This window comes from Somniosus microcephalus, chromosome 4, assembly GCF_052327205.1.
Source record: "Somniosus microcephalus isolate GS21.2 chromosome 4, FLI_Smic_1.0, whole genome shotgun sequence".
In the NCBI taxonomy this organism is placed as follows: Eukaryota; Metazoa; Chordata; class Chondrichthyes; order Squaliformes; family Somniosidae; genus Somniosus; species Somniosus microcephalus.
This window is the reverse complement of record NC_140990.1, coordinates 313,434,774-313,453,142: the sequence shown is the minus strand read 5'-3', so window position 1 is coordinate 313,453,142 and position 18,369 is coordinate 313,434,774. Positions and strand designations below refer to the sequence as shown.

Below are 18,369 nucleotides of genomic sequence, written 5' to 3'. Positions count from 1 at the left end.
GCCCCAGGACACCGGGGATAAACCACCTGCTCTTCTTTGAATAGTGTCCTGAGATGTTTTACATCCACCTGAGAGAGCAAACAGAGCCTCGGTTTAATGTGTTATCCAAACACACACACGCACACACCTGCGACAGTGCTGCACTCCCTCAGTACTGCACTGGGAGTGTCGGCCTGGATTTTGTGCTCGAGTCTCTGGAGTGGGGACTTGCACCCACAACCTTCTGACTCTAGAGACGAGAAGCGCCGCCCACTGAGCCACGGCTGACACCTACAGTCGTGCGTTGGTGTATATGGGACGTCACTGCTGTCGGTTTAAAGCCCAGTCGGATTTGGCCCGATGATTGGCACAGATATGGTTTTGCGATCTGCCCCATCTGTCTTTACTGCAGTCACTAATTATGTTTTGAGTTTTTTTTTCTGCTGTGAATGCGATGTTTGCTGTCACCGTTTGGTGAAGTGCTGCTCACTCTGTGCTTTATTTCATTGACAGGCCCGTAGGAGTCATTGCCTATATCGGGTAAGTCTCAACCTGCACAGGTTGTTACCGTCTCTCGCAGGTACGTAGTCTCAGTTACATAGAAACATAGACATAGAAGATAGGAGTAGGAGTAGGCCATTCGGCCCCTCGAGCCTGCTCCGCCATTTAATGCGATCATGGCTGATCATCCAAATTCAGTACCCGGTCCCTGCTTTCTCCCCATACCCCTTGATCCCCTTAACCTTAAGAAATATATCCAACTCCTTCTTGAATATATTTAATGAATTGGCCTCTACTGCCTTCTGTGGTAGAGAATTCCACAGGTTCACCACTCTCTGGGCGAAGAAATTCCTCCTAATTTCTGTCCTAAATGGCTTATCCTTAGACTGTGACACCTGGTTCTGGACTCCCCGACCATCGGGAACATCCTTCCTGCATCTAGTCTGTCCAGTCCTGTCAGAATTTTATAAGTTTCAATGAGATTCCCCTGTCATTCTTCTAAACTCCAGCGAGTATAAGCCCAGTCGACCCAATCTCTCCTCATACGTCATTCCTGCCATCCCAGGTATCAGCCTGGTGAATCTTCGCTGAACTCCTTCCATGGCAAGAACATCCTTCCTCAGATAAGGCGACCAAAACTGCACACAATACTCAAGATGTGGTCTCACCAAGGCCCTGTACAACTGCAGCAAGACATCCTTGCTCCTGTACTCGAATCCTCTTGCTACGAAGGCCAACATACCATTTGCCTTCTTAACCGCCTGCTGCACCTGCATGCTTACCTTCAGAGACTGGCGCACAAGGACACCAGTTATCACAGACTCTCAGTGGCTCGGCTGGTTAAGTAAGAAAAGATGTCCTAAAATACTTTTGAAATGCAGTCACTGTTCATAGAATCATACAGCACAGGAGGAGGCCATTCGGCCCGTCGTGCCTGTGCCAGCTCTTTGAAAGAGCTCTCCAATTAGTCCCACTGCCCCTGCTCTTTCCCCAGAGCCCTGTGAATTTTTTCCTTTTCAAGTGTTTATCCAGTTCCCTTTTGAAAGTTATTATTGAATCTGCAGTGCATTCCAGATCACAATAACTCGCTGCAGAAAAAAATTCTTCTTCTCATCTCCCCTCTGGTTCGTTTGCCGATTACCTTCAATCTGTGTCCTCTGGTTACCGACCCTCCTGCCACTGGAAACAGTTTCTCCTCATTTACTCGATCAAAACCCTTCATGATTTTGAACACCTTCATTAAATCTCCCCTTAACCTTCTCTGCTCTAAGGAGAACGACCCCAGCTTCTCCAGTTTCTCCACATCACTGAAGCCCCTCATCCCTGGTACCATTCCAGTGCGTGTGAAGAAGCTGAGCGCTGGGACTGATTGCGCTTTGTGAGCCTGTGATTCATTCGGTGAGAGCTCTGCTCTTTCTGTTGCTGAATAATCACTTCACTCGCACATTTTAACCAGCAGCTTTCTATCCCAGCACGTCCGATGGGAACGCGTGGCGTGCGAGGAGCGCCTGACACACAGAGCTCCGGCTGTACGGCAGCAAGCGACCAAATCACGGCGCGTGCCGGAAACACCTGTCTGCTGCACGACAAAGAACGATGTGATATTTGCAGGCTCGCAGCTCAATGTTTGGAACATTGGGGAATGGTTTTCCTCATCACACACAGTTACACTCCGCAAGAACACTCAGTAACTTTACGCTGTTTCTGTATCGAGCAATGTGTTACAGAGATGGTTTATCAGAGGGGTTTATAGGGTTTATCACAGGGCGCTGTATCAGAGAGTGGGGGTTACAGAGAGGGGTTTATAGGGTTTATCACAGGGCACTGTATCAGAGAGTGGGGGGTTACAGAGAGGGGTTTATAGGGTTTGTCACAGGGGCTGTATCAGAGAGTGGGGGGTTACAGAGAGGGGTTTATAGGGTTTATCACAGGGGCTGTATCAGAGAGTGGGGGGTTACAGAGAGGGGTTTATCGGGTTTATCACGGGCTGTATCAGAGAGTGGGGGGTTACAGAGAGGGGTTTATAGGGTTTATCACAGGGGCTGTATCAGAGAGTGGGGGGTTACAGAGAGGGGTTTATAGGGTTTATCACAGGGGCTGTATCAGAGAGTGGGGGGTTACAGAGAGAGGTTTATAGGGTTTATCACAGGGCGCTGTATCAGAGAGTGAGGGGTTACAGAGAGGGGTTTATCGGGTTTATCACAGGGGCTGTATCAGAGAGTGGGGGGTTACAGAGAGGGGTTTATAGGGTTTATCACGGGCTGTATCAGGGAGTGGGGGGTTACAGAGAGGGGTTTATAGGGTTTATCACAGTGGCTGTATCAGAGAGTGGGGGGTTACAGAGAGGAGTTTATAGGGTTTATCACAGGGGCTGTATCAGAGAGTGGGGGGTTACAGAGGGGTTTATCGGGTTTATCACAGGGGCTGTATCAGAGAGTGGGGGGTTACAGAGAGGGGTTTATAGGGTTTATCACAGGGGCTGTATCAGAGAGTGGGGGGTTACAGAGAGGGGTTTATAGGGATTATCACAGGGGCTGTATCAGAGAGTGGGGGGTTACAGAGAGGGGTTTATAGGGTTTATCACAGGGGCTGTATCAGAGAGTGGGGGGTTACAGAGAGGGGTTTATAGGGTTTATCACAGAGGCTGTATCAGAGAGTGGGGGTTACAGAGAGGGGTTTATCGGGTTTATCACAGGGGCTGTATCAGAGAGTGGGGGGTTACAGAGAGGGGTTTATAGGGTTTATCACAGGGGCTGTATCAGAGAGTGAGGGGTTACAGAGAGGAGTTTATAGGGTTTATCACAGGGGCTGTATCAGAGAGTGGGGGTTACAGAGAGGGGTTTATAGAGTTTATCACAGGGTCTGTATCAGAGAGTGTGGGTTACAGAGAGGGGTTTAAAGGGTTTATCACAGGGGCTGTATCAGAGAGTGGGGGTTTACAGAGAGGGCTTTATTGGGTTTATCACAGGGGCTGTATCAGAGAGTGGGGGTTTACAGGGAGGGCTTTATTGGGTTTATCACAGGGGCTGTATCAGAGAGTGGGGGGTTACAGAGAGTGGTTTATAGGATTTATCACAGCGGGCTGTATCAGAGAGTGGGGGGTTACAGAGAGGGGTTTATAGGGTTTATCACAGGGGCTGTATCAGAGAGTGGGGGGTTACAGAGAAGGGTTTATAAGGTTTATCACAGGGGGCTGTATCAGAGAGTGGGGGTTACAGAGAGGGGTTTATAGGGTTTATCACAGGGGCTGTATCAGAGAGTGGGGGGTTACAGAGAGGGGTTTATAGGGTTTTATCACAGGTGCTGTATCAGAGAGTGGGGGGTTACAAAGAGGGGTTTATAGGGTTTATCACAGGGGCTGTATCAGAGAGTGGGGGGTTACAGAGAGGGGTTTATAGGGTTTATCACAGGGGCTGTATCAGAGAGTGGGGGTTACAGAGAGGAGTTTATAGGGTTTATCGCAGGGGCTGTATCAGAGAGTGGGGGGTTACAGAGAGGGGTTTATCGGGTTTATCACAGGGGCTGTATCAGAGAGTGGGGGGTTACAGAGAGGGGTTTATAGGGTTTATCACAGGGGTTGTATCAGAGAGTGGGGGTTACAGAGAGGAGTTTATAAGGTTTATCACAGGGGCTGTATCAGAGAGTGGGGGTTACAGAGAGTGGTTTATAGGATTTATCACAGCGGGCTGTATCAGAGAGTGAGGGGGTTACAGAGAGGGGTTTATAGGGTTTATCACAGGGGTTGTATCAGAGAGTGGGGGGTTACAGAGAGGGGTTTATAGGGTTTATCACAGGGGCTGTATCAGAGAGTGAGGGGTTACAGAGAGGAGTTTAAAGGGTTTATCACAGGGGCTGTATCAGAGAGTGGGGGTTTACAGAGAGGCTTTATTGGGTTTATCACAGGGGCTGTATCAGAGAGTGGGGGTTTACAGAGAGGGCTTTATTGGGTTTATCACAGGGGCTGTATCAGAGAGTGGGGGGTTACAGAGAGGGCTTTATTGGGTTTATCACAGGGGCTGTATCAGAGAGTGGGGGGTTACAGAGAGTGGTTTATAGGATTTATCACAGCGGGCTGTATCAGAGAGTGAGGGGGTTACAGAGAGGGGTTTATAGGGTTTATCACGGGCTGTATCAGAGAGTGGGGGGTTACAGAGAGGGGTTTATAGGGTTTATCACAGGGGCTGTATCAGAGAGTGAGGGGTTACAGAGAGGAGTTTATAGGGTTTATCACAGGGGCTGTATCAGAGAGTGGGGGTTACAGAGAGGGGTTTATAGAGTTTATCACAGGGTCTGTATCAGAGAGTGTGGGTTACAGAGAGGGGTTTAAAGGGTTTATCACAGGGGCTGTATCAGAGAGTGGGGGTTACAGAGAGGGGTTTATTGGGTTTATCACAGGTGCTGTATCAGAGAGTGGGGGGTTACAGAGAGGGGTTTATAAGGTTTATCACAGGGGCTGTATCAGAGAGTGGGGGTTACAGAGAGGAGTTTATAGGGTTTATCGCAGGGGCTGTATCAGAGAGTGGGGGGTTACAGAGAGGGGTTTATCGGGTTTATCACAGGGGCTGTATCAGAGAGTGGGGGTTACAGAGAGGAGTTTATAAGGTTTATCACAGGGTCTGTATCAGAGAGTGTGGGTTACAGAGAGGGGTTTAAAGGGTTTATCACAGGGGCTGTATCAGAGAGTGGGGGTTTACAGAGAGGCTTTATTGGGTTTATCACAGGGGCTGTATCAGAGAGTGGGGGTTTACAGAGAGGGCTTTATTGGGTTTATCACAGGGGCTGTATCAGAGAGTGGGGGGTTACAGAGAGGGCTTTATTGGGTTTATCACAGGGGCTGTATCAGAGAGTGGGGGGTTACAGAGAGTGGTTTATAGGATTTATCACAGCGGGCTGTATCAGAGAGTGAGGGGGTTACAGAGAGGGGTTTATAGGGTTTATCACAGGGGCTGTATCAGAGAGCGGGGGATACAGAGAGGGGTTTATAGGGTTTATCACAGGGGCTGTATCAGAGAGTGAGGGGTTACAGAGAGGGGTTTATAGGGTTTATCACAGGGGCTGTATCAGAGAGCGGGGGGTTACAGAGAGGGGTTTATAGGGTTTATCACAGGGGCTGTATCAGAGAGCGGGGGGTTACAGAGAGGGGTTTATAGGGTTTATCACAGGGGCTGTATCAGAGAGTGGGGGGTTACAGAGAGGGGTTTATAGGGTTTATCACAGGGGCTGTATCAGAGAGTGGGGGGTTACAGAGAGGGGTTTATAGGGTTTATCACAGGGGCTGTATCAGAGAGTGGGGGGTTACAGAGAGGGGTTTATAGGGTTTATCACAGGGGCTGTATCAGGGAGTGGGGGGTTACAGAGAGGGGTTTATAGGGTTTATCACAGCGGGCTGTAGCAGAGAGTGGGGGGTTACAGAGAGGGGTTTATAGGGTTTATCACAGGTGCTGTATCAGAGAGTGGGGGGTTACAGAGTGGAGTTTATAGGGTTTATCACAGGGGCTGCATCAGAGAGTGGGGGGTTACAGAGAGGGGTTTATAGGGTTTATCACAGGGGCTGTATCAGGGAGTGGGGGGTTACAGAGAGGGGTTTATAGGGTTTATCACAGGTGCTGTATCAGAGAGTGGGGGGTTACAGAGAGGGGTTTATCGGGTTTATCACAGGGGCTATATCAGAGAGTGGGGGTTTATCACAGGGGCTGTGTCAGAGAGTGGGGGTTACAGAGAGGGGTTTATAGGGTTTATCACAGGTGCTGTATCAGAGAGTGGGGGGTTACAGAGAGGGGTTTATTACAGGGGCTGTATCAGAGAGTGGGGGTTACAGAGAGGGGTTTATAGGGTTTATCACAGGTGCTGTATCAGAGAGTGGGGGTTTACAGAGAGGGGTTTATCGGGTTTATCACAGGGGCTGTATCAGAGAGTGGGGGGTTACAGAGAGGGGTTTATAGGGTTTATCACAGGGGCTGTATCAGAGAGTGGGGGGTTACAGAGAGGGGTTTATAGGGTTTATCACAGGGGCTGTATCAGAGAGTGGGGGGTTACAGAGAGGGGTTTATAGGGTTTATCACAGGGGCTGTATCAGAGAGTGGGGGGTTACAAAGAGGGGTTTATAGGGTTTATCACAGGGGCTGTATCAGAGAGTGAGGGGTTACAGAGAGGGGTTTATAGGGTTTATCACAGGGGCTGTATCAGAGAGTGGGGGTTTACAGAGAGGGGTTTATGGGGTTTATCACAGGGGCTGTATCAGAGAGTGGGGGGTTACAGAGAGGGGTTTATAGGGTTTATCACAGGGGCTGTATCAGAGAGTGGGGGGTTACAGAGAGGGGTTTATAGGGTTTATCACAGGGGCTGTATCAGGGAGTGGGGGGTTACAGAGAGGGGTTTATAGGGTTTATCACAGGGGCTGTATCAGAGAGTGGGGGTTACAGAGAGGGGTTTATAGGGTTTATCACAGGGGGCTCTAACCAGGTATGTTGATATGGAATCTCTCAGTGAGGGATTGATGACCAGTATATGTGGTACATGGATCCTATGACCACCGCAGGATGTGGTTATGAGCTGGGATTATTTAAGGAGAGAGTCCTGCCCTGACTGTACAGCCTCCGACATGACGGCCAGGCGCTGGGGCCTGGCGCTGGGGGGGGTCCATGGAACTAGCCTTCAACACGATCAAAGAGGGGAGAACAACAGAAAGCATAAGCCAGGTGTATTGGGTGAGAGCCTGAGGGTTATTGGCCTGTGTCGCAGGGGGCACTGTGCCAACCTGGGGTGCAGCTGATCATCTGAGTCATTCACTTTCGCTCGGGCGACTTAATTAATTTCAGGATTATTAAATCAGTCATGCAGAGGTGAAACATTTTTTAATATGAATTTGATTTTGATTTGTGCTTTCTGTGCCAGTCAGAGTTAAGGCAGGTTTTTTTGAGTTTTATATATTCATCAATGATGCATTTTGGTAGGAAGAATGAGAAGAGGCAATATAAATTAAACGGTACAATTTTAACGGGGGTGCAGGGACACGAGAGACCTGTGGGTGTACGTACACAAATTGAGAAGGCTGTTGAGAAAGCCTACGGGCTCCTTGACGCTATAAAACATAGAAACATAGAAGATAGGAGCTGGAGTAGGCCATTCGGCCCCTCGAGCCTATTCCGCCATTTAATGTGATCATGGCTGATCATCCAAATTCAGTACCCTGTCCCTGCTTTCTCCCCATATCCCTTGATCCCTTTAGCCTTAAGAAATATATCTAACTCCTTCTTGAATATATTTAATGAATTGGCCTCAACTGCCTTCTGTGGTAGAGAATTCCACAGGTTCACCACTCTCTGGGTGAAGAAATTCCTCCTCATCTCAGTCTTAAATGGCTTACCCCTTATCCTTAGACTGTCACCCCTGGTTCTGGACTCCCCCGCCATCGGGAACATCCTTCCTGCATCTAGTCTGTCTAGTCCCGTTAGAATTTTATAAGTTTCAATGAGATCCCCTCTCATTCTTCTAAACTCCAGCGAATACAAGCCCAATCGACCCAATCTCTCTTCATACGTCATTCCTGCCATCCCAGGTCTCAGTCTGGTGAATCTTCGCTGCACTCCCTCCATGGCAAGAACATCCTTCCTCAGATAAGGTGAGGCCTTTGTGCTCTATAAACAGTGGCATAGAGCACAAAAGGCAAGGACGTCAATGCAAGAATTGAAATAATAGCGTCAAATCTTTCAGATGGATGATGGTTAACTCAGTACTCCCTCTTCACCCACGACTGTGTGGCTGTTAATGGTTCCAACACCATCATCAAGTTCGCAGATTACACCACGGTAGTAGGCCAGATCACCAACAACGATGAGTCAGCCTACAGGGAGGAGGTCCAGCATCTCGCGAAGTGGTGCGCCGACAACAACCTGGCCCTTAACACAAAGAAAACAAAGGAAATAATCGTGGACTTCAGGAAGTCCAAAGGCGGAAGTCACACCCCCATCCACATCAATGGGGCGGAGGTGGAAAGGGTGGCTAGCTTTAAGTTCCTCGGAGTCCACATCACGGAAGACCTCTCCTGGTCCCTCAACACCTCCTCTCTGGTGAAGAAGGCCCAGCAGCGCCTATATTTCTTGAGGAGGCTGAAGGGATGTAATCTGTCACCCCCGATCCTCTCTAACTTCTAGCGCTGCACTATAGAGAGCATCCTGACAAACTGTATCACGGTATGGTACGGCAGCTGTAGCTCCCATGACCGGAAAGCCCTGCAGCGGGTAGTCAAAACTGCCCAACGCATCACCGGCACCCGGCTACCGACCATAGAACATATATATCAGAAACGCTGCCTACGGAGGGCACGGTCCATCATCAAAGACCCTACCCACCCCAGCCACAGTCTGTTCGCCCTCCTACCATCTGGAAGACGCTACAGATGCATTCGCACCCATACGACCAGATTTAGGAACAGCTTCTTTCCCAGGGCTGTCATCCTACTGAACTCCACAAATAAACACTAAAGCCTGCACATCTGCCGATGCACTTTATTATGGTCATATTTATGCTAATATATATGTACAAATGTATGTTGAAATGTTTAAGTGTCCTAATCCAAATTGTACACTCTCGGGAGCCGCAAGCCTACATTTCGTTGTACTGCACTTGTGCACTAACAATGACAATAAAAGTTGATTTGATTTGATTTGATTTAGCTGATTAGTTGCAGAGACCGTGGAGAGGCTGCAGAGGAGGTTTACCAGAACGGTACCAGGGATGAGGGACTTCAGTCATGTGACGAGACTGGAGAAGCTGGGATTTGTTCTCCTTAGAGCAGGGAGAGGTTTAGAGGAGATTTAATAGAGGTGTTCAAAATTATGAGGGGTTTTGATAAGAGTAGATAAGGAGAAACTGTTTTCACTGGCAGGAGGGTCGGTAACTAGAGGAAGCAGATTTAAGATAATTGGCAAAAAAGCCAGAGGGGAGATGAGGAGAATTTTTTTTACGCAGCGAGTTGTTGTGATCTGGAACGTGCTGCCTGAAAGGGCGGTGGAAGCAGATTCAATAGTAACTTTCAAAAGGGAATTGGATAAATACTTGAAGGGGAAAAATTTGCAGGGCTGTGGGGAAAGAGCAGGGGGGAGTGAGATTAATTGTGTGAAGGAATAGCCATGATTCAGAGAAATACACGATACCATGAACAGAATTCTAATATTATTAATAAAAGACATACTGGGTTTGAAAGACACAAGTCTCAGTAAACAGAAATAGAGGCTTCTTAGAAAAGATCAGTTGATAACAAAGTTGTAAACAAGCTTTGAAATGGGAATTAGTTAAATATACTAAAACAATGAAAGATTGAAGCAAACCATTGGTGCTTCCGAAAGGTCTAGAGTTTGGAAGTAACACAATGAGAAGACCCAGTTTAAAGTGGGAAGAGCTAACACGATAAAACAGAAACACAAACATTAAAAGAAGCATGTGCCTTTGAAAACATGACATCAAGTAAAAGAAACATCTGCTGGTCAAATAGTTTTATGTTAAACTTGGAAAACAGGAACCATAAGATTAAATATGCAACCAATTGAGATAGCTAGAAATGCATGAACCACCCTGGTCAAAGCGTCTTTAATTTAGATATAGTAAAAACCATACCAAAAAGGCTTTGAAGATATGACTTCAATAGAGACACCAAGCAATTGCATTGTGTTTGTATTGAACTTGGAAAATAAGGAGTCAAAATGTCTGCAAAAAACCAGTAAAACCAGTATTAATAATTGAATGAAGAATCTTCGATAAGAATGGCATCAAACAGAAGCCATTGCTGTCATTCTTTTTACAATGGTTTTTGGAACACTTAAAGGTAGAGAAATAATTATGCATGCAATAGTTGAATTGACAGTAAAATAGAAAGCATTCGAAAGAGGTATCAATAAAGACAATTAGCTGACATCAGCAGAGAACATCAAAGAAGAAGCCACTGCCAAAAGGGTATAAAAATAAGACATTTTTAACAGAAAGTCAGAACATGCTGAACGGGCAAAGCGTTTCTCAATTCTTCAGAGGCATCTCTGTAAGTCTTTAACTATGAGTCTCGGGAAGTCAGATTGATTTTGGTGGATGTTCTGGATTTAGAAATAAGTAAGAAATAAGAAATGTAACGAAGTAAAGATTTGAAAATAAGGATCTCTGAGAAATAAGGAATGTAAGCTAATTGTATTTTGAATTGTTAATGTTGCGATTGATTCAACAGATGTTAACTGAATGTCAGCTCTTAAATAAAACTATATGGGCTAAAAATTGAGGGCGCTAACTTCGCCGGGGCGCTAAAAGGCATGGGCAGTGGGCAGTGCCGCGCCCAGGCACCAGTTGGTTTGCATTCCATTAGCGCCCTCTTAAGGTGCTAACGGGAGGCGCAACCAACTGAATTTTCCCCCAATATTTTTAGAATAGTCTCAGAGTAATTCTGTATAGACTCGCGAACCCACAAATTCTGTACACTCTTTTGTAAGGAGTTGCAGAATTCTGGGGGGTATTCCAGACCCTTATAATATCCTGAAGGTTACAGTTTAGTTCAACTTATTAAAAGTACTATCTGGAGGACGGTAACATCTTTAGTCGTTCCTTTCCTTTAGGGAGAGATAGCCTGAACCTTTAGACCCATTTAAGCATCTTATGGAATTCGGCTATCTCTAACTTAAGTTGAGGGTGAACTTCTGGGGAATATGCCTGATCTGGGATAGCCCAAAAGGGCTAGGACTGTAATTATCCCTTCAATTGGAGAGCTCTTTCAAAGAGCCGGCACAGGCACAATGGGCCGAATGGCCTCCTGCTGTGCTGTATCATTCTATGATTCAGTGTTTGGCACGGATTCTGACTGATTGTCTGCGTTTTTCTGCTTTTCCCCTCGGCAGTCTGACTGGGATTTCCCCATTCTTCGGCGAGAATGACAAGTCGACGTTACTCAACGTGCAAAATTACGATGTGGCTTTCGAGGAGAAGATGTTCGCGAACCTGAGCCGGGAATCAAAGGGATTCGTCATCAAGCTCCTGGTGGAGGACAAGCAGTAAGCGTGAGGGCATGAACCGTGCGGCGCCCGGTCAGACGGCGATACGCCGGAGCGCTCTCGAAGAACCAAACTATTCGCAACCTCGCCATCCTATTTGACCCTGAGATGAACTTCTGACCCCATAAACCTCTCCATCACCAGGACCGCCTACTCCCACCTCCGTAACATCTCCGCCCCTGCCTCAGCTCATCTGCTGCTGAAACCCTCATCCAGGCCTTTGTTACCTCTAAACTTGACTATTCCAACGCACTCCTGGCCGGCCTCCCATTGTCCGCCCTCCGTAAACTTGAGCTCATCCAAAACTCTGCTGCCCGTGTCCTAACTCAGACCAAGTCCCGTTCACCCATCACCCCTGTGCTCGCTGACCTACATTGGCTCCCAGTCCGGCAACGCCTCGATTTCAAAATTCTCATCCTTGTTTTCAAATCCCTCCATGGCCTTGTCCCTCCCTATCTCTGTAATCAATCCAGCCCCACAACCCCCCGAGATCTCTGCGCTCCTCCAGTTCTGGCCTCTTGAGCATCCCTGATTATAATCGCTCCACCATTGGCGGCCGTGCCTTCAGCTGCCAAAGCCCTAAGCTCTGGAATTCCCTCCCTAAACCTCTCTACCTCTCTCCTCCTTTAAGACGCTCCTTTAAACCTACCTCTTTGACCTGTCCTAATATCTCCTTCTGTAGCTCGATGTCACACCTTGTTTGATAACGCTCCTGTGAAGCGCCTTGAGACATTTTGTACGTTAAAGGCGCTATATAAATGTAAGTTGTTGTTGAGTGTGTTGCAGCCTACAGCCCTGAATACCATTGGACTCTTTACTGTCGTAACTTCGTCAGAAGTGTGACAGAGATTTACGCGCCACGTATCCAAAGAAGTTACGGCAGAGTTGCGACAGAAATTCAGAGGAAATTCAAAATCGTGTCACCTCCTCGTCCCACTCTCACTCTTTCTCCCCCCCCCCCCCTCCTCCCACCATTGTTGTCTTTTTTAAATCGGAAGGTCCCAGAACATTCCTGGATGTTGAATTCCTGGAATCACGGTCCTGAATAACCAGCGGCCGAGGCTCGTGTTGGACTTCCAGGTCCCATTGCGCTCGTTTCTGCCCCCTGTTGGTAACCAAAAAATATTACATAGAATTAGATCGAATTTACAGCGCAGAAACAGGCCATTCGGCCCAACTGGTCCGTGCCGGTGTTTATGCTCCACACGAGCCTCCTCCCACCCCTCTTCATCTCACCCCCATCAACATATCCTTCAATTACTTTCTCCCTCATGTCCTTCCCTTAAATGCATCTATGCTAGTCGCCTCAACGACTCCCTGAGACAGTGCGTTAGGGAAGGAACTCGCTACCTAACAGCACTGTGGGAGTACCTTCACCACACGGACTGCTGCGGACAGCTTTGCCCCTACTCCTCGCTCGGAATATCATTGATTGTGGTCGTACCCTCAACCATCACCTAGGGAGACCAGATCCAACAGTGACACAAACCCTCTCCAGTGTGCAGGCGGGCGGGCGGGCGGGGAGAGAGTGGAATCCCGATACTGCCAGATGTGCTCAGAGATCAAGGATATACGCAGACTGGCTCGTTAACGGCACATCCAGCACAAGAAAGAAAGACTTGCATTTCTATAGCGCCTTTCACCACCTCAGGACGTCCCATAACGCTTGACAGCCAATGAAGTACTTTTTGAAGCGTAGTCACTGTTGTAATGTAGGAAACATGGCTGCCAATTTGCGCACAGCAAGCTCCCACAAACAGCGATGTGATAATGACCAGATAATCTGGTTTTTAGAGATGTTGGTTGAGGGATAAATATTGGCCCCAGGACACCAGGGAGAATGGCCCCCCTCTTCAAAATAGTGCCATGGGATCTTTTGCATCCATCTGAGAGAGCAGACGGGACCTCAGTTTAACATCTCATCCGAAAGATGGCACCTCCAGCAATGCAGCACTCTCTCCATAGGACACTGGGAATGTCAGCCTAGATTTTCGTGCTCAACTCTTTGGAGTGGGGCTTGAAGACTAAATGGTTACAAAGAATTATCACAAATTTTACAAACTTGTTGGGGGTGTCACACGGTCATGGGGTGCAATTAGCGAGTGTGAGGGAACACACTTGCTCTCTCTCTCTCTCTCACACATGTACACACAGTATCTCTACTAATGTTAATCCAGCTCCCTCACACTGTCACTCAGTAACCCCTCTCCCCCAGCGCCCTGTTACTGACTGTATCTCTACTAATGTTAATTCAGCTCCCTCACACTGTCACTCAGTAACCCCTCTCCCCCAGCGCCCTGTGTTACTGACTGTATCTCTACTAATGTTAATCCAGCTCCCTCACACTGTCACTCAGTAACCCCTCTCCCCCAGCGCCCTGTGTTACTGACTGTATCTCTACTGATGTTAATCCAGCTCCCTCACACTGTCACTCAGTAACACCTCTCCCCCAGCACAAGGTGTTACTGACTGTATCTCTACTGATGTTAATCCAACTCCCTCACACTGTCACTCAGTAACCCCTCTCCCTCAGCGCCCTGTGTTACTGACTGTATCTCTACTGATTTTAATCCAGCTCCCTCACACTGTCACTCAGTAACCTCTCCCCCAGCGCCCTGTGTTACTGACTGTATCTCTACTGATGTTAATCCAGCTCCCTCACACTGTCACTTAGTAACCCCTCTCCCCCAGCGCCCTGTTTTACTGACTGTATCTCTACTGATGTTAATCCAGCTCCCTCACACTGTCACTCAGCAATCCCCATCCCCAGCGCCCTGTGGTAACAAAGGTAATGCAATAATCTTGGGGGACTTTAATCTTCATATAGACTGGACAAATCAAATTGGCAAAGGTAGTCTGGAGGACGAGTTCATGGAATGCATTTGGGACAGTTTCCTAGAACAATATGTCATGGAACCAACCAGGGAACAGGCAATTTTAGATCTTTTATTGTGTAATAAGAACATAAGAAATAGGAGCAGGAGTCGGCCATTTGGCCCCTCGAGCCTGCTCCGCTATTTAATGAGATCATGGCTGATCTGATCTTGGGCTCAGCTCCCCATAACCCTTCACTCCCTTATTGTTCAAAAATCTGTCTATCCCTACGTTAAATATATTCAATGACTCCGCCTCCACAGCTCTCTGGGGCAGCAAAATCCACAGATTTACGACCCTCTGAGAAGAAATCCCTCCTCATCTCAGTTTTAAATGGGCGACCCCTTATTCTGAAACTATGCCCCCTAGTTCTAGATTCCCCCATGAGGGGAAACATCTTCTCTGCATCTACCTTGTCGAGCCCCCTCAGTATCTTGTGGGCTAAAAATTGAGTAGCGCCCCAGAAAAATTAGCGTCCCCGCGCCAGAAATTGAGTGGTTGTGCCCCAAGAGGGAAGCGGGGCGCTATTGGAAGCGCTCCGCATCCCTCTTGGGGCGCTGTGAGTCAATATTGCAGCGTTATGTGCCAGAGCGCCACACGCTGCGGCACGTCGCGCCGCAGTATTGCAGGCCTTCCTCCCCTTCTTAAAGGGGAGGGGCCTTGTGCAGCGCAACCTGGGGCCCAGCTGGGCCCCCGGGGTTCGGGAGTGCAGGCAAAAGAGCCCGGCACCCAAGAGAAGTGCCGGGCTCTTGGAGTGCAGCCAGCAGGCGGCCAGCAACAAAAATGGCCACCCCGCACCTCACCTTTAAATTGCGCCTCCCCGGCCACAGGTACGCCCCCCTGACCCCGTCGGACATAGCATCCAGCGGTAAGTCAGGGGGCGCTCCCGAAGATCGTGGCCAGGGCGTGAGCGGGGCGCTGCGCACACCAATGATGTCATCACCAGCACCGCAGCGCCGCAGGACGCTACCAGTTAGCGCCACCACTAACCTCCCGCTGAATTTTGTGGGAGGCGTGGGCAGTGCCGCGCCCGGGCGCTAGTTGGTTTGCGTCCCGTTAGCGCCCTCTTAAGGCGCTAACGGGAGGCGCAACCAACTGAATTTTTCCCCTTATATGTTTTAATAAGATCATCTCTCATTCTTCTAAACTCCAATGAGTATAGGCCCAACCTGCTCAACATTTCCTCATAAGTCAACCCCTTCATCTCAGGAATCAACCTCGTGAATCGTCTCTGCACTGCCTCCAATGTAAGTATATCCCTCCTTAAATAAGGAGACCAAAACTGTACACAGTACTCCAGGTGTGGTCTCACCAATACCCTGTACAGTTGTAGCAGGACTTCCCTGCTTTTATACTCCAACCCCCTTGCATTAAAGGCCAACATTCCATTTGCCTTCCTGATTACTTGCTGTACCTGCATGCTAACATTTTGTGTTTCATGCACAAGGACCCCCAGATCCCTCTGTACCGCAGCATTTTGTAGTGTCTCTCCATTTAAATAATAATTTGCTTTTTTATTTTTCTTACCAAAGTGGATAAGCTCACACTTCCCCACATTATACTCCATCTGCCAAATGTTTGCCCGCTCACCTAGCCTGTCTATGTCCCTTTGCAGATCCTTTAGGCTGGATTTTCATTGAGGAATCGGGTAGGAGGCGGGACTACAACTTTCGGGGTTGTAGTCCCGCCTCCATCGAGTTCTAGCCAACCCACGCGATTTTGACTTGATTGACCTTGTTGAGCCCACCCAGCGGGCTCAGCAGGCCAATTAAGGGCCACCCAGCAACAGGTGACGTCACAGATTGATATTTCATCTGTCAAGACCTTTTGACAGATGAAATATCAGCGTTTGACAGCTGTTTGAAGCTGTCAAACACTGACAATCTGTACTCTAAGTTAATCCCTTCCTCTCAGGATGATTTAGAGATCTCCCCGGAACAGAAAGCTGAATGCTGCAATTTTTGACAGCTCACAGCCATTCTGCTTTCTGTGCCGGTGAGATGAGGGACTCCCGAGACCTGAAGGAAGGAAGGCTGTAAAGGTATGTAAAACTTCTTTAAACACTTTACACACACCAAACACACTTACCTTTGCACTCATGCACCCATCACTCACCTGAACACCGGACATCTCAACCCCTCCAAGCCCTTCATCCCGACAGTCCGCCTCCTCTAACTTGGCGTGGTTTGGAGCCGTCGGGAATCCCACACTTCAACATTAAAAATAAGGATTAGGCTAAAAACTGCCTGTTAACTACCTGTTAACAGGCAGTTAATTGGCACTAATCCCCTTCCCGCCTCGGGGAGGCGGGTCCCAGTGCGGGGCGGGTACCCGCCTCCTTTGAAACTGGCATGGAGGTGGGTTGGGGGCGGGATGGGTTCGTGCCCCCCGATTTCGGGATTTTAACACCCCCACATGCCTCCAATCCCGCCTCCACGGCCCAATGAAAATCCTGCCCTTTGTGTCCTCTTCACAACTTGCTTTCCCACCTATCTTTGTATCATCAGCAAATTTGGCTACAGTACACTCATTCCCTTCATCCAAGTCATTAATATAGATTGTAAATAGTTGAGGCCCAGCACTGATCCCTGTGGCACCCCACTAGTTACCGTTTGCCAACCGGAAAATGACCCATTTATCCCGACTCTCTGTTTTCTGTTAGTTAGCCAATCCTCTATCCATGCTAATATATTACCCCCAACCCCGTGAGCTCTTATCTTATGCAGTAACCTTTTATGTGGCACCTTATCGAATGCCTTCTGGAAGTCCAAATACACCACATCCACTGGCTCACCTTTATCCATCCTGCTTGTTACATTCTCAAAGAACTCCAGCAAATTTGTCAAACATGATTTCCCTTTCATAAAACCATGCTGACTCTGCTTGACTGCATTATGATTTTCCAAATGCCCTGCTACTGCTTAATAATGGATTCCAGCATTTTCCTAATGACAGATGTTAGGCTAACTGCTCTATAGTTTCTTGCTTTCTGTCTCCCTCCCTTCTTAAATAGGAGCGTTACATTTGCAGTTTTCCAATCTGCTGGGACCTCTCCAGAACCCAGGGAATTTTGGTAGATTGCAACCAATGCATCCAATTCTTTTAAGACCCTAGGATGCAGACCATCAGGTCCAGGGGACTTGTCCACATTAGTCCCATTATTTTACCGAATATTTTTTCTCTAGTGATAGTGATTGTTTTAAGTTCCCCCCCCCACCCCAATAGCCCCTTGATTATCCATTATTGGGATGGTTTTAGTGTCTTCTACCATGAAGACAGATACAAAATATTTGTTCAGAGCCTCTGCCATTTTTTCCCATTCTCCATTATTAATTCCCCAGTCTCATCCTCTGAGGGACCAATGTTTACTTTAGCTACTCTCTTCCTTTTTATATACCTGTAGAAGCTCTTACTATCTGTTTTTATATTTCTTGCTAGTTTACTCTCATAATCCATCTTCTCTCTCTTTATTTTTTTTAGTCGTCCTTTGCTGTTTTTAAAAAATTTCCCAATCCTCTGGCCTTCCACTAATCTTGGCAACATTGTATGCCTTTGTTTTCAATTTGATACCATCCTTTACTTCCTTAGTTAGCCACGGCTGGTGCTCCCTTCTCTTAAAGTCTTTCCTTCTGGAATATATTTTTGTTGAGAGTTATGAAATATCTCCTTAAATGTTTGCCATTGCTTATCAACCATCTTACCCTTTAATCTATTTTCCAATCCACTTTAGCCAACTCTGCCTTCATACCTTTATAATTGCCTTTATTTAAGATCAGGACACTGGTTTGAGACCCAACTTTCTCACCCTCCAATTGAATTTGAAATTCAATCATGCTATGATCACTCTTTCCTAGAGGATCCTTTACTATGAGATCATTTATTAATCCTGTCTCATTACACAGTACCAGGTCTAAGATAGCTTGCTCCCTGGTTGGTTCCACAACAAATTGTTCTAGGAAATCATCCCGGATACACCCTAAGAACTCTT

The 18,369-nt window shown here is 47.7% G+C and overlaps 1 protein-coding gene across 3 annotated transcripts in view; it reads left to right on the top strand.

The window, feature by feature from the left end:
- spega (striated muscle enriched protein kinase a) overlaps positions 1-18,369 on the top strand; it is a 536,975-nt gene that overhangs the window by 396,191 nt on the left and 122,415 nt on the right. For all 3 annotated transcript variants that reach the window (XM_085986741.1, XM_085986740.1, XM_085986742.1), the window contains 2 exons: positions 493-519; positions 11,355-11,507. In XM_085986741.1, coding sequence (XP_085842867.1) covers positions 493-519; positions 11,355-11,507 — 180 coding nt within the window. The remainder of the gene's footprint in view (positions 1-492; positions 520-11,354; positions 11,508-18,369) is intronic.